Source organism: Cuculus canorus, chromosome 2, assembly GCF_017976375.1.
Source record: "Cuculus canorus isolate bCucCan1 chromosome 2, bCucCan1.pri, whole genome shotgun sequence".
NCBI lineage: Eukaryota > Metazoa > Chordata > Aves > Cuculiformes > Cuculidae > Cuculus > Cuculus canorus.
Window position 1 is genome coordinate 117,029,960 of NC_071402.1, and position 23,106 is coordinate 117,053,065.

A 23,106-nucleotide genomic window follows, 5' to 3' on the forward strand; every position below is an offset into this window, starting at 1 on the left:
TTAACTGAAGGAGTGCAGGATTGACTTTTACTTTTCCAAGCTTAGCATTGAAGTCACATTCCTTTTGTAATTTTTGCACCCATGGCAAAGAAGGCTCTAGCATGACCTTCACACAACCTCTGAGACATGTATTACACAGAGTTAAAGAAGATTAGGCTATCACTCAGTCTCTAATAAGTAAGTTTGCTTCCTTCTCTACACTTAGCTGAGAGCTCTGCACTTCAAAATTTCAGAAGGGTTTAGTGTTATCTATTTAGTATTCAAGAATATTGTCTCAGATGTTAATAAAGGATTTTTAAGCTGCAAGGGTTAGAATTTTCCTTATGTCGTAGCATATTAGATTTAGTGTTATCATCAACACATTTTGAAAAGAGCTAAGAAGTATGAGTAAGATCTTCCATTGTCTTGGGAAAAGATTATAATTTCACTTTTTGTCTTTCCCTTGGATAAAGTATTACCATAAATAGATGACTTACTGGAAAATTCCAGTGAAAGCACTGTGCAGCTTTCTATCGTGGAAATGACAGGTACAATTGTGCCTTGAAGGCAGAGACTTACTTTAAGCTGGTGCAAAGCCTCCATGTCCTGGTAGGAGCTCCAGGTGATGGTACGCTTCAAGGACTTGTTGCCTTCTTGGCCTTCCAAGGAAATGGAGTTACTAAGCAATTTTTTTTTGAAAAACCATTTCTTCCTTTCCCAGCACATACATGCCAGTGCCACATTTGCTTACCTGCAGGTGCTTGGCAAGGGGAGCCACAACATTGAGTTTTGTAGCACTCAGAAAAGCCTATATTGCAGACTCAGGGTTTGGAAGTTGCCATGAGGAACAGCTGAGGCACTGAGTTGAAGCTGTGACTGGGTTTGACATGTCCCATGGCACTACGCTGTTGGCGGTCATTGTTCTGAGCTGCTGCTCACCCCTTCTGCTGTGGAGAAAAAGAGAAGGGGGATCAGTGTCCTTATTTACATATTGTTTACAAAGTATTCCCTCCCTCCCTTTGAGTGTGTTTACAAGAGGAGATGGTAGAGCATACAGTGAGGTTCTGTGGTACACCGTAATTATCCTGTCCAAGGTGTTTAGCGTGATTTGGATATTCTCTACCGCAGTGAAATGGACTCGTGTCTTTAAGAATCACTCAGCCACTATCTCGTAAATGCTTTCTGCTGTGTAACCTATGCCCGGCCACAGTTCTGACACAGTCAGTATGAAATGCACTTTTCAAAGGTATTCCACCATTTAAGTGATGAAGCTGGTGATGCTGTGTGTTAGCTTCTAGCAAAGTCCTTCATTTTAGGCTATACACATGATGTCTTCCAGTGAATGCAGAAAAATAAAATGAAAGAAGGGCAATAAAAAGAATTTTCCGTTCAGCTTTTCCTTCTTTCCCCAGTAGCAGCGAAATTATATTGTTCGGCTGTGTTTTAAATTATAAGTGATTGGAGTTTTTCCTGCTGCATCTAGTAGTCATTGTTGGAATGTATGTTAATTAGAACTTAAAGAAAAGGATTTTCATCAGGCAGTCTGAGGGGAAAAAAAAATCTGAATATTTCTGAATATTTTTAAAATGTTGAACAGATTGGTAGCTGGTTAAAAATTGGATTTATTTTTTTACTTACATAGGGATATTTCATGCATCCACACTAATCAGTCCTGTTAGGAACGTGCTGTTTCAGCTCTGATTTCAAGGTCATGTTACTGCTTTAACCATGCACAGGTCATCTTTACCCAAACCAAGTCCTTTTTCCTATTGGAAGAATTTTCTGCTACTACTTTCTAACAGCCTATGAGTAGACCTGCAAATAATGTTAGCATAATATATATGGCCTCAATAGCAGTGACCATTCAAAAAGACACAACGTATGCATCTTTCCCCACAATCAATAAATAAAAGGTAGTATGTAAACATATATGTCTGAATTAAATAAGCTAATGGTCATAACTGAAGCATTTTTCCTCATGCAGTTTAACACTGGATTGCATAAGGTCTTCTGGACATCAATATTATACCTGTGTTGCAGTGTAAGCAGTGAATGCCAAGGCTGAAGCTTAATTAGTCAAAAAAAGATGTCTATGTACAGCAAATACATTTATTCTGGTGGAAAGAAATCACTATATTGACATAAGACATTTGGCCAGGTTTCTTTTTTTATAGTGAAAACATACGTTTGAAAAGAATTTTCTTTCTCTGTATTTTTGTTCTAGCAGTGCTACACAGACAAAGAATAATGTGATGGTAATGGTCTGGTTTATCTTAAGAAATACCAAATAAAAAGTAATAAATAATTTAATGAAATTAAATTTAAAATAATAAAGCTGTTACTAAATAATAAAGAAATACTTAAACAGCTACATGAAATAACCTTGTATTTAGCAGAGCCAGAATTAATTCTTTATACTGCATAAATTCCAATCATTTTGTCTCTGGACTGTCAGTACAAGTACATTTTTCTTAGTGGGATGATAGTAAAGTCTCTGTGATCAATAACATTAGTTTATGAGAATAGTAAAAATAGATTTTATAGCAGAAGCATGCAGAGCTATTGTTTTGAGAAGGAGCTTTGGATAAAAGCTTTGCATTTGCTCTTTTCTCCCGAGACTACTAAAGAGAACACTGAAAAGTAAAATGGGTGACCACAGAAGCAAGTAGGGTCACCCATTACCAGGGATTCATTTTATTTCCATTAGAGGGGAACTAGAAAGCATCTCACACTGTTTGTACCTGATTTTCCATTATAAATTACAGTACATGAGATCATTTAAAAATCGCTGAGCCTTTCAGATGAAGCTGACTCTGTTGCTGTTCCTTAATAATTGAACAGTAAGAAATACAAGATCTCCATTTTCAATCCAAACAAAATAACTTCTGAGATTATGAGAGAGGGCAAAAAGGTACGTGAAATACAATCTTCCTAAAAGCTCACGGGGCAGTGTCAGACGGGATTTAAAGCGTGGGTTTAGTTCACATTTAGAGGATGAGGTTTTTACAGTCTACTTCTACATACAGATTGGAGTCCTGGGACCACACACTGGTGCACATTGATGTAAAAGCATTCGAGTGGTACAGCAGTATGAAGTAAATGTACTAAAGTCGGGGTGCTGTTTGTTTAAAACCGTGATCCAACTTAGACCTGTTCTGTCATTCGCTGCTGCAATGTAGGAACTTTCAGCTTTTGTGCCTGTCTCGGAAGAGAGGCAATACAGTGAGACTGCGGATCCTCACTCTGTTTTTTTTTCTGAAAACTGGCTTCTGGTGTCACTTAAAGAAAAATGCGGGGAGAGAAGACAAAGTTTGTAAGAGAGACTCCAGCATAACTGCTATCATATTTACTTCCAGTTCATGTCATAGGCTAGGAGCCTATGCTGAAACAAGGGAATAAACATGGTAAAAGCAACTGCTTTTTTTGCTTTTTTTTTGCCTTTTTTTTTTTTAATAATAGAATCAGAATCCCAGATAGTCAATAAAATTTGAAAAATCTATGCAAACCCATAAAAATTATTTTTGTTGTTGTTCTTTGAAAACTGTGCACATTTGTTAGCTATTGTCAACAGGGAGACTCTTTTGATAGGGGGCCATTGCATTATTATATCTCTGTTCTACTAATTACTTGCATAGTTTCCAGAAGAGCTACGTAGGCTCTTCTTCCTTCAGTCTCTTGCTTAGTTACTCTGGCATGAGAAAGATACAGGGGAGCTGTGGTACCTAAGTTCCACACGTAAATTCTTCAAACATGGAAAGCTGGGTTGATTTCTTAAGTGTTTGATTTTTTAACTGCGCTGATTGAGCAACTGTGGGGCTTTGCTTATTTAGCAACAACAACAAAATGATATCTACTTGTTTCAATATTTATTATCATTTCACAGATAATGTGTGAAGTGTTTTGAATGACTTGTAATCAATTCTCCTCTTCAAAATATGATACTGTCTCAATTTTTTGGTACATAGCTTTTCCAGAGAGGCAGGAATCCAAGGCAGTCTTATCAAAGTGGTTTTTGCAGGAGGTGTTAACCCAGCCAAATTCTATGTTTTGTATTTAGAATTGACACATTAAAACAATGGAGTCCAAATTTTACTTGTCTGTGTGTCCTAGCCAAAAGTCATAGAAAATACAGGTCTAAGCGGTGGTGCATGGAATTATTTCTGCAAACTGATGCACATACTTAGTTGTTTTGATTGACAGATAGATAAAAGAACCTCTTTTGTTGCTGTAAAGGCTCTCTGAGAAATTAAAAAAATATGAAACAAATCACTCCTCAAAGACCACACTTCCTTTTCATCCAGTAGTTTAAGGTTTTGAAGAACTGGCATAGAACTGGGTGCAAAGGATGAACTACAGCTGATATTTTTCAGCTTTTCACTGGGCACCTCCAAGAGGGTAGAGTTTTCCTGTATCATCGAGTTTGAGGAAGCTGCTCTCTCTGGCAAAACTCAGGAGCCCAACTCTGCTCTTGCTTGCAGTTACCTCAAATTTAAATTACGCTTCAGTAGTGTGGCTTTGATTGAATTCCCTGAGAATCTCTCATTTCTGTAAGCTCAGGTTCAAGCCTTTTGTTTAAAATAAGGGCAGAATCCAACATTAACACGCAATGTATTATTTAATTAGTTATTAGTTAATTAACTTAATTAACTCCTTAATTCTGTTCTGGATTTGCTTCTCATCCGTTCATGCTCTCCAACAGAGACTATCAGTAGAGTTTCTTAAAATAAAAGTACGCCATCCTATTACAGCATTTCAACGCTTTAATACTGCATTTCAGCTTTGCTATTTTGATTGATTTTACTTAAGTTTCAATACATATTTAAGCATCTGTTTCTATATGTTATATCTGTAAAATAACATATTGAGTTATAAAAGTTTCTCTTTATCAGCACCATTGGAATGGAATGTTTTATTAGGCCTGAGTCAGGCACTCTCAATCTGGTCTTCTGTTTAAAATTTAAAAGCAGAAATAGTTTTTTAAACAAAAACAAACTGTAAAAGGAATATTGCGGTTTCTTATAGAAAGTAGACTCTAGCTTCTGATCTACTTTAACAAATCTTTATGAGGGCTTCTGCAACAATGTGATTAAGGACAACTTTTCAGTGTAGAAGCTGGAGTGTTTGCATTGATCACAACAAGATCTGGACCACACTTCACAGTTGGCATACTCTTCTTCAGTGCATGCATACGGTTAGCTGTTCTACCTGTTCTAAATAATTTCTATTTCACAGAACAGGAGCATTAACTTTATGTTTGACATGCTATTTCTCCTTTGGGATTTATTCTTCTTTTCTAATATATTCTTGCTCTTTAGAAATAATTATTATACAAAAAGATGAAAGGATTGCTTCCCACTTCTTAAGATAAGGAGGTGAACTAGAGATAATTATTTAAGCGACAATGCAGTTTATCAAAAGTAAATCCCTTTTTTTTTTTCTTGCTAGCCAAACAGATGTTTGCTTTTTAATTGTTGCTTTGGGGTACTTTTCTGTTATGTAAAGCTGTTTCCCCAGTTTCTATAATTATATTGTGAAAGTGGCGTGTTGTCGAAACTAAGTGCAATGTTAACCCATTGTTTTACTTTCATAATCAGCTGTAGAAGTCTACAGAATATCACGTAGTTAAATTTAACTGTAAACCTACTGGACAACTATGCTGTATATTGCTTGACCTGTGTAAAAGCACTGGCTCTCGCAAAAACGCTGATCAAGGTATCATTTGAACGTGTAATAGTGCACTTTCATTATATTTCTATGTTTATATGTTAGGGTCTGTCTTGTGACATCACATCCAGTTTCATGGATGTCATGGCTTAGCCCCAGCCAGCAACAAAGAACCATGTGGCTGGTCACTCACTCCTTCCTCCCACCCTCTGGTGGGAATGGGAGGAGAATCGGAAACAAAGAACGTAAGCCTCATGGGTTGGAGTAAAAACAGTTTAACAGGAGGAGGAAAAAATTAATATAATAATAATGATAATAATGATAATAATGATGATGATGATGATAATAATAATAATAATAATAATAATAATAATAATAATAATAATAGAATATACAAAGTGAATTACACAAAGCACAAATTGCTTACTGCCTGGAAAACTGATGCTCCATCTGCTCCTAATCTGGAATCTCGATCTGCGCTCCTGAGCTGCACACCCATGCTGGAGCTGCAATTATCGAGCCATGAAGCCAAGCCACAAATTGTGCCTCACAGCCAACTGCTCCCCTTATATGCTGGGCATGGCATCATGGTATCAAATACCCCTTTGACCAGTTGGGGTCATTTTTCCTAGCTGTGTCCCTTCCTGTGTTCTTATGAAAACTAACCCTATCCTAGGCGAACCCAGGCCAGTGGACTTCTGGGACAAAATCTATTACTCCATAAAGTTATCAACTCTGTCCTTCAACAAGTCAAACCCTCCATATGGGATAGGATGATGTGTTTATTTGCTTCATTACTTACAGTTTCCTTACTCAGCTAATACTTTGTGCTTGCATGTTCTTTTCTCCTTTTGTGTCATGTACCATCTTTTGTAATTCATCTTCATTTTCCAAGAGCAGAGCAGCTATGTTTGTGTTTTCTAATCTTCCTTGAATTTGGAGTTTTCTTTATTTACGACTTTAGGATAATTAAGTACTTTGTGACAAAACTTTCCTAGAAACCGGTGGACTGGCAGTGATAAGCAGAGAGTTGCTCTGTTGATATGGTCTTGAAACGTATATGATTCTAAAGCTTACAACTGCAACATTCATTTTGTAAATAAACTCTGCAGTTCTGTACCGACCATAGTCCTGCTGGGTACCTCCATCTGAGGCCAAGTGTAAAATCAGAACTTTAGCTTTCTTTGTCCTGCCTTGCTTCTAGAGCTTTTGTGTCTCATGTATCACTGTAGGATGAAGTTTTTCTTAAAGACCAAAAATGATTGATCTGTGGCAAAGAGGCTTGTTCTTGCTTGGATGTTTCGATTAGTTATTCTGTGTAATGCATACACGAAAATGTTATCAAAATACTTAACATTTGGAAGGGAGTTAAGAAGAAAAATAGTTATCAAAGCTTGATCAGTTTGGGTACTTGTTGTAATTGTGAACTCAATTGCTCTGCTCCTCTGTTATTGTGGAGGAGGATTTACCAGGGCTGAAAAATAAATTAATCCAACTTTCTCATAAAAAATACTTTGAAAAAGATAACTGACTGTGCAGTGACTGTGCATTGATATACCAATGACTTCCTCAGCATTTTTCTTCACATCAACAAAATGAAGGTGTTTAAAGATTCACATGAATGTTCACAATGCACTTGTTGCTAAGCTTTCTACTGGAAATGTTACTTCAATTTTTGCACAAGATGAGAAGAAGAGATTAGTCTTTCTGACATGCCAAAAAAAAATATCTATCTTCGAAAATATTCATAGTGGAAGCAGTTAAAATACATAAATGTATTTTTATTATTACTTTTTTATATATGTAATTCTTGCCATTTCTGGATAGATGATGCTATATGACTGAGTCAGAAGTTGCAGAGGACAAGTTTTTCTCAGTAACTCTTAAGGCAGAAGAAGTTTCAGAGCACCTAAAACGAAAAAGATTCACTGAATGCAAATCACAGCTTTCATCTTCCTTTATGAAGCACATGCTCATGAATATATACATTTTTGCATATGTAGAAGCTCAAGTGTATCTGCCTTCTGATGAAAGAAAGAATAAGAAAATTATATATTCAGAACTAGTTAGAAGTTTGCTTTTTTTGGTTGAATTCACCAATTTCATTGAAGTTGCTTTCCTGAGAGGGAATGTTTCTAAAAATCTGCCAAATTTGAGAAGGAGTCACTCTTATCCCCATCTCCTTCCATCAGAAGGTTTTGTACTGCTTTAAATGCTAGTGTTGCTTTTGGTGATATAACAGTGTTTTGGCAGTTCAGTGCTGTCTGTCTGCACATTCTGTCCATCTAAAGTAGCAAAGCATGAGAAGCTGAGCTCCTAAGAGAAATCCAACAATATAGACAGATTTGATTGACATAAAACCAGTCTCTCTCTTTCACCTCCACTGAACTCTTAGAGTAAATTCAGGGCCTGATTGAAGAGAGATAGGGCTTTAGCCATTGACTTCCATGGGAACAGAATCTGAACACCAGCAACTACTCCCCTCTCCTAAAGAAGCACTGAATATCTTGGCAAATGCTGTTTAGAAGCACTATCAATTTGATCCCGCTTCCTTCTCAGGACTGAAAGCCAAGTTCAGGGCTATTTATGTCTTATTAACTAGAGCAGGCTTTGGATGGGAACTACAGCAAGCATTTAAATCTTGTCCTTGAAAAATGGGTTATGACTTAATGAAGCTTTTTCAGGTTAAAGCTGTTATTTATTCTTGATATTTCTATTTGTTACTGTCAGATAGAAGTCAAAGAAAAAGCAGAGCCTTCTATCTTAAAGAGTTTATCAGGATGGAATAGCCTGAAATTTGTCTCAAGTGAATCAATTTTCACTTTCTGACAGGAAAACACCAACAGTAGGTTTTCCAGTTATGCTTCAAAATACCAGACATGCTCAAAAATCTGAGGATATCAAGAATCATACAAAAACATGTGCTTATTGGTTCAAAATATGAACACCTACAGATATCCAAATTATATTTTGTATTAAGTCAGCAGTACAAAAGGTGAGAGAAGAGGCAGGGACACAGGCATTTATCTTTGGTCAGTGTGTTCATACAGAGGAAAAGAGTAAAAACTCAGTCCATAAATTGAAGAGTGTCTGTCAGGGATAGAGGAGAGTAAAAGCAGAAAAAGTTTAAAAGATCCCACTTTTTCCTTCCCCTTCTGAAGTATTTGGGAGTAAAATATCCCACTTCTACTGGGATATTATTCACATAATGTTGGTATTGTTTGAATAGTTCCTAAGTTGTTGTGGTTTTTTTTTTTAATCGATAACCATACTACCTAATTGTGATTTTTGTAATCTGAATTAAATTTATTATTTTAATGCTTTTCTGACATTTCATGAGACTGTTAAAAAAGAATTCTACTTAAAAACAATTTTGATGATATTGGGGAATAGGATATGCTCTTTCAAAATATATTTGATTTGTATGTGTCTGATTAGTTACAATAATGGTACTTATGTCAAATATTTATGTACATCTGATCTTGCAAAGACTAGAAGACTTATCTTACAAGGGATTTGAAAGGGCTGAAGTAAACCAGATATTTGAGTTCTTCTGTTTCCTTAGAGCAACATATTTGAATGCTTAAGACTGTTACGTTACACTCTACCTTATGTCCTAAAAGAAGAAAGATTTTTAATTAGATTTCTTTATATTTTGAAGGTGTTGACTGTAGTTAGTTCCAGGTGTAAACTATTGAGCCCTACACCGCTTTAGAGTTAATGACATAATTTTCTGTTTTGCTGGACGTATTATGATACAAGCCTGTGTTTTTTTTAAAAAAACTCAGACAGCCCCAAACCATCTTATCCATACTCTGTCTTTCTGTGAGAACATTTTCTTTTGATCTTTTTGCTTATGTTAATGTTGATCTACACAAATCAACCATTCTCCCAGAATTCTTCTTAGTTTTCTGTAGAGGAATATAACCTCCCATGAAGAAACTTTCCTGGGAAAAGCATAGTACCATTGTCCTAATCCATCTTCTTCCCTGCTTCCTGAAACGTCTGTACAATGTTTTTCACTTTTTTTTCCAAATAGGGGCGGAGTAACCTGATCCAGTGGGAGATGTCCCTGCCCGTGGCAGGGGGGTTGGAACTAGATGATCTTTAAGGTCCCTTCCAACCCAAACTATTCTTTTATTCAGTGATTCTATGATTCCGTTCAATTTCTGTCAACTTCAGGAAGTTTCAAGTTAAATGAGAGATTGTCTCATGGTGATTATGGATACTGGGAAGTTCAGAAAAGCAACAGCTTCTTATTTGTGGTTGGCTAATATATAGAGAGGATATGTTGTAAACTATGTGACTTCCTAACTTGCTCAACCACATCAGAGTCTATGGGCTAATACCACATATGTACATTAGCAGGTGATCATGGCAAATGTAAATATCCAATGTGCAGATTGTTTTTGTGTGCTCTTGTGTTGCTTGATAGTTGCTCAGCACTTAAAACAAAAAGCTTTTGAAGCTTCAGATGTGATCGTTAATAGGTCTTTCTCTAATGCTGGCTTAGCATCTGCTCCTCCCTCGCAGTCACATCAAAGTGAATTCTAAGTAACCGCTCTGAAATCATGCTGCACTGTGGAGTAAAACTGGTGAAAGTGCAGGACAATCAGCCCTGTAAAATCTCTTCATCTGCAGATATACTCTCTGCAGCCACCTGGATGCTTTTAAACCTCCATTATTTAAAATTTAAAATGGTTGGCTGAGCATTGCTTCTACCAAAATCTGATACAATAATCGAAGTCAGAGGTGGGGAAGGACCTCTGAGGTCACACAGTTGAGCTTTCTGCCAATAGCAGATTGTTCCCTGCAGTTCGGTTTCTAGTGACCTTGGAAATTACTAGCCTGGTAAAATGGTAATGAAAAAACAAAGCTGTTAAAGCTTCAGTAGTAGCCAAAGTGATGCTATCCCAAGGAGAAATTGTGGTTTTGAGATGAGATTCTCAATGTGACTTACTCATTGGTTGTAGTTTCCAAGTGATCCAGTTTTAACCTTACACTTTCTGACTCATTTTGAGCTGACTGTAACTAAGAGGTTGTGGGAGTTGAGCTTGTTTAATATTATATGAATTTATTTCATCCTTTAACCGAATCATAATTTTTCTTACAAATAAGTAAGTCAGCAACTTGAGTAACCTCCCTGCCAGAACATTTCCTTCATGTCCTTACATTTTTATTTTTTTAACATTTCTAGCCTCACAGAAACAGGAAATGAGAAGAAAAAAAAAAAAAAGGGGGTTGCCCTTATTCCATCAAAAGCCATAGTTAATTAATTAGAACCTCTATTTGTCATGCCTCGGAACCCAAAAATTCCTGAAAGGATTCAAATGTGACACACCATGTTTAGATTTCTTTCAACCAGGCCAACATCGGTTTAGTTATCTGTTGATGTAGGCAATAAAGGACGCTCTTGACATACACCAATGGAGTGTGTAGAATCTGGCCCTTATTTTAAGAAGGAGGCAGCAAAGGCAAGCTCCCACTGGCAAGCTAATTACAGTTTTGGCTGGAAAATATTTTAGGAGGCTATTAAAAGCTGAGTAGATGGGAAAAGATCCCAAGACACGAAGTTCCCTTCATGTTGTACCCGTTTGATGTGTGGTAATTTCTTCACTAGGGGGCCCTATTGTGAACTGCCCTTTGGGGTGTGCAGCTCTGTGAATATCCTTTGTTCCCTGGGCTTGGACCCCCCTGACTATTGTATTCACAGACACCAGATCTCAGTTGGAGTGGAAAGGGGTTTTCTCAGCTGCCAACTTGCTTAAAAGAGGAGTTAAGAGGAAAAGAAAGCTAATTGGACTGTGTTTGGCAAAAGTCTCTATTTTGTTCTGTTTATTCAGATTTTTAAAGGGTTGGGTGCTGAGAAACACAAAAATAGTGAGAATACTTATTCCTTAAACAGATTCTTGCAAAGTTTTTTTTATAATAAAAACTGAAAGCTGCTTTAGTAAAGCAGTGTTTATCCTTACACTAATGCTGGTCATGAATACGTGTCTAACTTAGATGGAACTAATGCCTGACTCTACTATTCCACTGCAGCAACTTAACATTCTGCGTAGGCTGATTATTTTTTCAACAATATTTGCTAAATTCTTTTAAGGGCTGCCAGTGTATATTTTTGAAACTTAGTTAGTAAGAACAGCTGCCAGTGGAGTCAAGGCTAAAAGAGGCAAAAAATATCTGCAGAAGGCAAGATTTTACTTCAAAAGATCTGTAATACAAAGCGCTACTGTTGCTGGTATAATCACTTTCTTTGGGGGGGATGCTAATATAGACTGGGTTTCTTGTCTTCACAGCCCCCACTGAGCCTTTGCTGTGCAAATTTGCTGATGGAGGGCAAAAGAAGCGCCAGAATCAAAGCAAATACACACAGAATGGAAGGCCGTGGCCCAGAGAAGGAGAGGTAAGTGCCACACGGCAATTATTTTCCCAGAGTTTGGCAGAAGTCAGCTGCAGACCTGGAGGTCTACCTTTCAGGGCTACAAAGAAATCAGATTGCACACCAAATGCAGTAGTTTCACACACAAAAAGGTATACAGACGGGAGAGGGGAAGGCTTATAGTAATGTGTGGAGTGTAAAGTTACAGGAAAAGAGAATTTCAGAGCTTGATGTGGAACCAGGCGCAGCCATCTCCCACTGCGAGTGCTTTGTCTGCAGCCTGACCTGAGGCCAGTATTCCCTTAATGGTGTGCCATCAGCATCCGTGGTGTACCCTTTATAAACTCCAAATCAATTTACACTTAAGCAACTCAACATTATTTCCTCCATGTAGTTCCTATGATAAAACATCATCTGAGAGCAGGTAGGTTGTTACGAAAGGGAAGGATGTACTTGCACATCCGAATGTATGGTCCATGTAAAATGTTTTCCAAAAGGTTATCTGAGCTGGACTCTTCATTCTGTCCAAGACAAAAGAGTTTACAGTAGCCCCTATTCTGTCATGTATACAAAGTTGAAACAAACAAAATAATCTAATAGTTGCTTTCTGCTTTGCTGCAAATAGCCTCTTTCTGGAGTTTCATTTCTGTGTACTTGTACATGAAGTGACTCCAAACGTGGGTGAAATAAGAAAGGAATTTATATGACTCTTAGAGAGTTTGTTTACTCTTCTTGAATTCTATTATGGCATAAACACACTTGAATGAATGAGTTAGATCTGGACATAGTACCTTCTTATGCATGATTATAGATAGCTACAAGGACTTACAGTATTTCTATCCTAAACACCTTTTCTTTGTGTTTATGATTTAGACTTAAAAGGAAAAAAGTATGTTGTTCAGTTGTGACCCACTAGAATACAAGTTATTGGGATGGGTTTTTTTCTTCTTTTTGGTGGGTTTTGTTGTAGTTACTTTAGTTTTTTAAAGCATAAACAAGAAATATATTTGGTATTTTTATGTTGCATGTTTCTAGAGAGTTTCTGCTTTTTTGTAACTACTTGATTTTGCTAGTTGATAATTTCAGACTATTAACTTATAAAATACATACTCTAGCATAATTGGTGAACTCCTAAAAAAAACAGAAAGACCTCTTGAAAGCATAGAAAATTCTCCCTCTACCAAGTTATTGTACACTGTTCCAACACCAGTGCTCAAAAATATTTTTAGCTTTGTAGGCTCAAAGTACCGATGTGGCAGCTGTAGTTGCCACAAGAGATTTAGAAGTCTCCAAAGGTTCATTGCAGTCTCTTATGTCGTATGTCACACAAAACGGAGACATCTTCTTGTGAGCCATTATGGTTTGTTGTGTTAAGGATCTGCTGAGAAACAAGCACCCGAGAAGTACTTCAAGCAGTAGACCCAGGTCATCGTATACAGAACTTAAAAAACAGAGGTCTCTATATATGAGGCAATAATAAATACTCAGTAAGAACAACAATCCATATTTTAAAGATCTCTAAATCCCCTTTTAAATAGTAAATGCCATCATAATTGTTATCTCCACTGTTCTATACTTCCTTCGGTTCAAATCAATAAACAGGAGACTATAAAGTTAAAGCCAACAAGCCACCATTATGTCTATGGCCTCAGGGCATCAGCTTAATATATCGTACGTAGTTCATTTGGTGCTAGTGGAGTGGCTTATATAAAGTACAGTGATATTGCTGTGACCTAGAGGCAGGGTATGGCTGGTGCGTTTATAGTATCAACATTTAAAAGCCATTTTTCAGTGCTGGGAGACATCATTCCTTATTCTTTGCAGTCAGCTAGAGAGCTGTTGTCATAATCTACATGATCGATAAACATGGAAAAATTGTGAAGATGCAAACTCTGTTTTCTTAGGTTTTTTCTGTTTACTTGTCTTTGGTTAATACCTTTCTGCATATCGATATTTTCTACTCAAAGCATCAAAACCAAGAATGCATATTCTCTTTTAGGGTTGGTCACTCATTTATTGGATTTCTGCCTCATTGTTGTTAATTGTCTTATTTCCGATGTAAAATCCTTCTGTGTAATTACTCTGATATTTTATATGCAGTAGGGGTTTTCTAACTCTTTATCCTTTAATGATCTTACTCTAACCATGATGTACCACTAGTCAGTTCTTTTCTGTGTAGCAGCACTTGGGTAAGCTTCCTGGAACTATTCCCGTCTACTTCATTTCTTTTAAAAAAGAACAGGCAACAAGTAGTGAGAAATAATTGATATATGACAAGTGTCATAGTTCTGATTACAAATGAGATCTGGAAATATTCCCTGAACCTCTGCTTTTTCTTGGTTTCTTCCCCAAAGGAAAGCATTGAATCATAGTGTCCAAGAGATTATTCCCTCAGTATTTCTACCCTGGCCACTTCCTGCGGTATTTAGACCAAGATGTATTTGGCTGTTGTTCAGATAAGCCTTTGCATTCTTGAATACTTATGTGAAGGGCATTTCTAAAACTTCTGAGGTTTAGCCAGCACACATTGAGTGTGCGTGAGGATTAGTGCGTGGAAGGATAGAACCCAGAGAAATGGCACTAACAGTTCTGACACTGGACTCAAATTTGAGTATGCAAAGCAGAGACAAGCAGCTGTGCCCTGTACTCTGCCTTAGGGGGAAATGGCAGAAGATTTAGTGGGGAAGAGCAGGTTTCGCCTCTCTAGCCATACTTTTCTCAGAGGTTTTGCTCTTTTATGGAGACCTTCTGGGGAATTTTATAAGAGAGGATACTGCAGAATGTAATAGAAAATCTTATTCCTATCATGCGTTTTTGTAGATTGCTTCATAACCATATAGAAATACTTCAGTTGGTCGTTAAATTGGCTTACCTTTTAAGATCAAGTCTTTAGGAATACACTGAATTTTTCTAGGGCTTTTCAGCGGGGGAAGCAGGGGTGCTGGGTGGTACTTGGTTCCTTGGCTGTTTGTTAACCAGGGAAGTATGCCTGACCTTGAATAGCAGTTTCTAGACCTTACCCTTCCACTCTCATTTGAAGCCTCAGGAAATAGTCAGCAGATTTACTGAGGCATTTGACTGAGGATTTGTTATGGCTGACCCGTTCTGGACTAGGAAACCAAAAGCTTAGATTACTTATGGCTTTGTAAAAGGCTGTCAAATTAGGCATCTAACATACAGGTGCAATGAATGCACAGTGAGATCTGCAAATGTTGGAAATACTTGCAGTGAAATTCAGACCTGTTAACTGAGTTATTGGTTTAATTTTTATTATTTCTGGATAGTTTTTGTCTGAGTCACAATGGTTTAATTCAGCACTCTGTTTTGAAACGTTCCCTGACAAGATCATGTTGAGGTGGTGATAGTAATGATATTCAAATTCTGTCTGTGAAATATTAAATTGGAATTGACAAGTCTAGAGGCAGGTGCCAGTTCTCAAAATATTGTTCATTAGATGAAAATGAATGTAGGGAATCAAGAGTAGTTACAAATTGAGATGAGATTGGATTAAAGACTGCAACAAGTTTTACAACATAATCCTTTATTGCAGATTTACTGACACTTTGTTTTGGTTATTCAGAAATAAAATGTTTTGCTGTGTGTATTTAAGAGAGCATTTATTTGAAATTTATCTGCTAAAAAAGGGAGGAGTCTTGCATAAACTGAAAACAAATGAAATGGTTTGCATCAGCCCAAAATTTATTATTGCTTACGTTCTTCTGGAAAGAACAGTTCTAGTAATGGTAGCCTTTCTATAGTTGGTCAGCGCAAAGTGATTAAGGCAATTTTTTTTTTTTACATTCACAATATTTGAAACATTTGGTATTTTATTGTGTTGTCTTTCTTGCAATAAAATATCACCATTATGGAATTGGTGCATGTATCACAACAGTGACGTGCACCATTGAATGTGACCCCTTGTCATTGAATTTGGTCTGATGTCTACATTGGCATTTAATGACTGCCACAGATAATTTAGGTGATTGCTTTCTTGATTTTCTTTCTTCTGGAGTACATTTTAGCTTTCCAATAGCCAAGAAGTTAACTTCCGTTTCCTCCCCATTCACTCTCTTCCTCCTTTCCCTAGTTCCCCTTTATTTTCTTTTAAGATCAGTTTGTGAAATGTCTGAAGAATTAAGCATGTTTTTAATTATTTCTTAAAAAAACAAGATGACCTAGTAGTTTGGGAATGTTGGTTTTGTTAACAGTTTCTCCTTTTATCTGCTACTCATTACAATTTTGTCTAGTGCAAACAGAAATTTAGAGAGAAAAACACACAATAGGTCATTTGAGAGACTTTCCAAAGTAGTTGATCCTGGTGTCTGTCATCCTTTCTTTACCAGCAGCAATCATTTAGAATGATTAGTAGATCTGTGCTAGGCCCCTTTATAACTCAGACATAGATTTCTTTTTATGCTTGCAAGGAGATAGGTACGACTTAGTTGTGTTCCATAATCCACAATGCCTAGGGCTGATGTATTTTATACCTAACCAAATAATTTTTCCTTTCTGTGGGAGACAATTTCCAGGCCTGTCCAGAAATGCAGTAGTACCCTCATATGCAAACCACTCACAAAGACATCTATTATATGTATTTAGCGTGCATATAAGTTAGACATTGGTCAGTATTTGGCATCCTTATTTCTGGCAAAAGCTTAGTTTACCAAAGAGAGGAATTGAACCTGGAGAGAAGCCTACACAGAGGAAGAAAGTAGAATGGCAAAAGGAAACTGGCAAATCAGTGAAAAGATACAGAGCAATGAGTTAAAAATTCTTCGTGGCACAAGACGCTTTCATTTTGGGCAATTTTTTTGAAAAGGTGTCTAAGCAACACAGATAGGAAAGGCCAGTTTAATGGTTGGATTTTGAGTTTCTGAAGGACATAGAAAATTTTTTAAATAATGACCTATATGAAATCACTGTCCCTGAAATCAGAATTTTAAAAGGGATCGGTTTTATTCATAATAAGGGTCATGCTTCGGTTCAAACAGAATCAGGATACCTATTTTGAGAAATTAGTGTACATAATTTTAAGTTTTACTTTGGATTTCCTTCTGTAGTGAAAAATATCATGCCATTTGCCCCAGAGATTTTGTTGTAGTTAGGTTTTCCTTCAGATTCTGCTGTTTTCTTATGTAGAATAAATGGATGTTGGAGACAGGGGGAAAGGACATCTTTTTCTGCATGCTGCTGTATTCCCCCACAGACACTTGGTGGGCTCTCAGTTTCAGTAGTGCTGCAAGCCATCCCTGGAAGTCTTCCCAACTCAATGTAACACACCTATCTAGTGATTGGAATCCACAACTGATTTAATATTGGATCTGACTGATGGAAAAATGGGTGTGCCAGATCCCCAAAAGCACATGGTTCATAGACCTGTAGACAGCAAGGTTAAATGTATGAGTTGGCTGTTGAAACAGAATAGTTACATTATATTATATATTTCTCGATGAGGAAATTATCCTCTTTCTTTTTTCTTTTTAAGTTTTCTAAACTTTGGCACTTACCTTTTAACTCATCAGATAATTGAAGTAGGAACAGAAATGACTCAACACAGAAACTGCGTAAATCAGACTTCCATTCCCATTCGGTAGGACAAAAAGGGTTTCTTGTCATTCATTTGGATGTCTGAACTTGTCATTGTGTTTATCAGCTCAGCCTCTGATCTTCTGAGCTTCATGAATCACTTCCCACATTCGACCTCAATATTTTTCTCTCTACAGCCTTCTCAGAACTTGCAGCTGCTTAAGGAGCGCACATCACTGGGAAGTGCTCCATTCCTTTCATATATATCTCTATATTTAAGAAACATCACATGTACATTCTAGATTTTGCCTCAAAAAAAAAAAAGAAAGAAAGGTGTTTTTTATTCAGAATTACGTTCACAAATATTTCTAATGATATGGAATATTTCTGACGGAACTGTTTAAATAATCAAAGGAGTTAACTCTGCCAAGTTAACTTTACTGCTGACTGAGCTTATTTTCTTAAATCAGTATTTTAAATTAATCTCTTTTGGGTTGTTGGTTCCTTCTCCTCTTTCTTCCTTTTTCAAAGTATTTCAGTCATCATATCTGCTGTCAAGGCACAAGAGATCCTTGTGCTGTGATGCCTGACAAATATTAGCAGTGGTAACAAAACAAGTAGAGGAATTTCAGTGTTGAAATTTCGATCGATTCTGCTGTAGTAGCCAAGAGCACACCTATTCCCCTGGGACATCAATCCTCCAGCATGAAAGGATGAGGGGGTGAGTCAGAAGAGATGGGAAAGAGACTTATCTTCTTGTCTAACTCCCACATTGATTCACCACAGAAATCCCTTGAGCCCTAGGTACAACTTTATTTTCCCAAATCTCAACTTAAGGAGGAGAAACCCATGGAGCCCGGTGCTTGGGAAACCCACCACATTAGTGGATTTCACCCCTTTTTAATTTGTAGGCCTCTCCAACTTTTTCCAATGGGACTGTGCCCTCCTGCAAGATAAGAAATCCTGCAGTGACAGCAGTGTTGCTTTGCACTTGTGCTCCAGCATTAGGCATAGTATGGCCAGAGCAGGTTCGAGTGGACAATGTGGAAGATTCAGCTCTGAGGAAGTAACGTAGGACACCTCTGTAGTAGGTCAATATTATGGTGAATTTTTGCACATGGTGAAGGAAAGACACCTACACTGAGAATAGATAATGAAATGCTTGTGAAGCTGTTTGTGGAAGCTACTTCCCAGCAGCAAAGATACCATACAACCTAAAATTTGGTCATTTATAGATACTTCTGTTTGCTGGAAGTCATATAACAGGGCTGATAAATGTTCTTCTGAGAGTTCAGAGAGGTTTTGAAAAGAAATAATAAACCCACCTTATTTCACATAATATTGAAGATGTGATCATTTTTTTAATAATCACTCCACAACTTAATAATTTCTTTGAGAGATTTACAAATCCAATTTACATAAGCAATGCAAATGTGATGGTCTGAGCAACTTTTTAATGAGGCAAATGTGCTCATTTATGCTCAAATCATAGCAAAGAGAGGGGAAAAAAAACAGAAACAGAACGCCTTGTCTTTGCCCATGAAAAATTCTTCACATTGACATGTTGAATAAAGGCCTTCAAGCTTTCTGGGGGAACCCTTGCCTTCCAGAGGCTTCCTGATATTTCATACACTTTGTTGGAGGAAAGAGGTTAAATTTAAAGAAAGGTACAGACTGTATCTCTTGTCACTAGGATCTCTTTCTTCACCGATGCCAATAATTAGATAACTGCAGTAACAAAATAGAAAAAAACCTTTGTTCTTTTGTCCCCAGTTCAGTTTGGTAAAAATAAGCAATAAGTAAACACATGGTTTAAATAGTATTTTTAAAAAATCAGTTTTTTAAACAATCTTTATTTCTGTGTCACTTGTGACATTCTGAATATATTGGTTGAGTAATCATTTAGAATTGTCTTTATTATCATGTATGAGGCTGATAACAGTCCTTTTATTAATTACCTTAAGGGATTGCATTTTGAAATGTCGAGGTGCAGAATTTTCATTCAGTAGCTCAGTATGTGTCCATTATCTGGCTGAGCGACATACAAATTCTATGGTTCAGTCATTTCTTCACAGAAGATTTATCTGACAAATATTTTCCTGGAGCAGCATTCCATCATCAGTGCCACTCTCTCAGGTGGCATTTCATCAGGAAGTGTCATTATCAGAAGAAGGAATAAGACCCTGTCCTTCCACTGAAACGTGAGCAAAGTGGTGGGTGAAAAAGACCTGGAAGAAAATACTCTTCAACACAACTGTGAACTGCTATAAAGACCTCAACCAGTCCCTCAGTATAGTTAATACCATATTAAGGACAGTGACAGCTATAGTCAGTTCTGTGGTTTTAACAGAATAAGCTGGGCTTTTGTCTCGTGGAAGTCTGAGGCCAACCCTAATATTCTGTATTTGGTATATTTTTAATTCCTGTAAGTGTGCTATTGTGGAAAGTGCAGACAATTTTTCCAGTAAGTTATTGTTGCTCATCAGTTTTTATTCCTGATGGATGAGGATGCTTCAAACCATACATCTTTCACTGGTCCAGGCTAACCTTTGCCTCTCCTGGGCTTCCAGCTGGCATAATTTTGTGGGGAGGAGTTACACAACTTTATGAGAATGAAGTGAATAGTCCTCTGTTAGCAGCTATTTGAAATAGCAGCTGTTTAAGACTATTCAGCAATGGGGGGTATTAACAATATTCCCGGGCAAACTGTAGGTGGTGTACCATAGGCATGTATTGCCACACACGGTGTGGTATTTGTCTAATGTAAAACTTTTGTTTACTGGCAGATGTGATGGTGGTATTTATAGTGGTCACTGCTGAAGTACTTGAACAGATTCTGGTAATCTGTCAGTCTGTAATCAGCATGGATAGGGAGCTGAGTGTCTAGCCTTTCATATTTTGTACTCGCCAAGCCCAAAACCGTATCCTTTGTTCTTAGTAGCAATAAAATGTAATGGACATGATGCTAATAGCTAGAGAATGGAGTATGTGCGGTTTGTCTGCATGCACACACCTATAGGTCTGGTGTGTGGTGGGGCTGGCAGGCAAATTGAGGGTCTGTGCACAAGCACGTGCTCAAATATTCATGAGACAAGTAAATGAAAGCAGCGTAAATGTATATTTGCGGGTCTCACTGGACACAGCATTGTTAGAGCTCCATTGAAAGAGCTGTTCCAATTCTTCATTCTTATTTGTGTTGAAGCTAAGCTAAGAGCAATTATTCATTTTCCCCTTTATTCCTAGCCTTCCCACTATGTTGGCACTTTTTCCCCAGGTCACACCAATGCGAGCTGTGGGATACAGCGAGCTCTGGGATTTAGCAAGCTCTGATCCAGGCAACTCTAAGGACCATTGTAACTGGAAACTCCCTTATTTGGAAAGCTTGGATTTCTCTTTTCCCAAGGAATTACAAGCTTTCTTTTCCTCGGTCTTGAGTAGATGCGTTATGAGATGTTAAAATGTCAACACCTTGATTTATAGAGAATGTCTTAAGTAATTTTTAAGTTTTTTCAAAAATTATTACAACTAATTTTTCTGTCCCTCCAGGGCTTGTGCATACTATTTAAATTGTCTTTACCAGCACAGGAATATAAAACGAGAGCAATAACAAATTTTACAAGTGTTGAAAAGGGAAAGGAAAATAAGAGAGGATTTTTTCCCTAGAATGTATTGCAGACAAAGAATATTTTAGTGTTAAAATTTTATTAGCTCTCTTTTGGGATGAACTGTATAATTTTCCATTAGTAATTAATGCAACCTTACCAAATAATGAGACATAAGAATATAAAAGAACAGTTTAGTAGATCAAACCTTATGATTTTTAAGATAATTTATTTTTTACATGAAAATTAGCAGCGGTTGGGTCACCCTAAATTTGACTCTTTGCCATTTTAAACTTGCAGAAATAGCTGGTTTTATTTTTCATTTTATTAAATTATTGTGTTTTTAGAAAATAGGCTTGTGTTCATGGCCTTAGTTTCTTGAACTATCCTTTGCTTGGGAATAGTACATATTTTATTAAAACAATATTTTCAATAAGCAAAACATTTGCCCCAGCATCTGCTTAAAAGAATAATGAGAAAAATACACAGATTTACTAATGACTTGAACATTTTATTTTTTTTACTACAGAAAGTAGTGTGAAGTACTCTTTCAGAGCAGAAGTTATGGGAAACTTGGACCACCTCCCCTTAGACCAGTGTGCAGCTGCCTGGTTAACCTGGCTCTTCCAGGAATGCTGCCTGATCTCTGCCTACTCTCCACTAGAGCATTTATCCTGGCCACTCACCTGCCTGTCCTGGAGCCCGCCAAGTCCAAATGCTTTCCTGACCTGTCTGAGCAGCCGTCTGGGAGGAGGCAGATGCCATTATTCAAAGGCACTTTGGTAGATGGGTTCAGGGCACTTAGAAGCTCACACCGCGAGTGTGGACTAGTAAAGCACCTGCCCTTGAAGTAAATGCTTCTGTCTCAGCAGTGAGCATATGGTCTGTATGACAAACAGAGAGAAATCCAGTGCCTTGGGGTGGGATGGTGCTGTGGCTGTTTTTCATCTGCTCTCAAAGAGAGGGGAGCACCTTGAGGAATGCCGTCCTCGCCGCTCTCCTTCTAGCCCTGCACAAAGGGAGATGTCGTCCCATCTCCTGGTAATGTCTTACGTTGGAAAGTATTTCAAAAAGGAATGGAAAAAAATAAGTGAGGAAGACAAAAAGTCAAAGCAAATGCTTTATGTGGGAGGGCAGATTGTCAGTCTCACATCTTAAAGTAAATGCTGAGGAAAAAGCTGGTCTTTCCTGCACGGCCCCAACTGTTGTCTTGGAGCATAAGGTGGAGCAGGAAATTCAGTCTGCAGCCCTGCTGTCTCCTTGCCTTTCCTGTGGTGCCCGTCGACCTGATGTCTGCTAATGGTGGCAGCAGTGACGGTTTTTAACTGGGTGTTATTTTAACACTACTAAATCATTTTGTACGGCCATAGTGGTGAATGGCAGTTAAAAGGCTCTGTGTAGTCCATTAACAAATTCATTTGCTGTCCGGACCTCTGAAGTGTTTTAAAAGCTCAAGTACTATTTTTTTTTGTTTGATTGGTCTTTTCTGCTTCACAGCCCACTTTTTGTTTCTTGTCTCATGGTAATGAATTAACTGTAAGTATGAGTGACAGCCCAGGGAAACGGTAGAGCGGGGCCACGCAGGGTGTGGCCTTTGTAGGAAAGATGAGACTCCTTTCTGAGAAGCTCTTGTGAAGTTGGCTTTAGAATATTTACCAACTACCTGTCTCACAGGCAACAGTGGGATTTGGCCCTGTCTTGTTATAATGTGCAAATCAAATGTAAATGCGTTGATGTGGAGTAATGAACTGCTACTGGTACAACAAAACCACTGCTTGGTCTAAATGTTATGGAGATACAGCAATCAACATACTGGTCAGATCTGTTTCTCAGGGATCTTTCAGGCCGGGGAAGTAGCCGGTCTGTCTGTGCTGCTTTGGCCCATCTGAGTTCCCCTGGAGAATTTAGATTTCTATCTAAGTTGCATTCAGTTTTTATTCATGTTGGCTTAGA

The 23,106-nt window shown here is 37.6% G+C and overlaps 1 protein-coding gene across 8 annotated transcripts in view; it reads left to right on the forward strand.

Annotated features, from left to right (window-relative positions):
* Nucleotides 1-23,106, forward strand: part of RBMS3 (RNA binding motif single stranded interacting protein 3) — a 725,855-nt gene that overhangs the window by 618,927 nt on the left and 83,822 nt on the right. For all 8 annotated transcript variants that reach the window (XM_054058446.1, XM_054058453.1, XM_054058447.1 and 5 more), the window contains one exon: nucleotides 11,943-12,049. In XM_054058446.1, coding sequence (XP_053914421.1) covers nucleotides 11,943-12,049 — 107 coding nt within the window. The remainder of the gene's footprint in view (nucleotides 1-11,942; nucleotides 12,050-23,106) is intronic.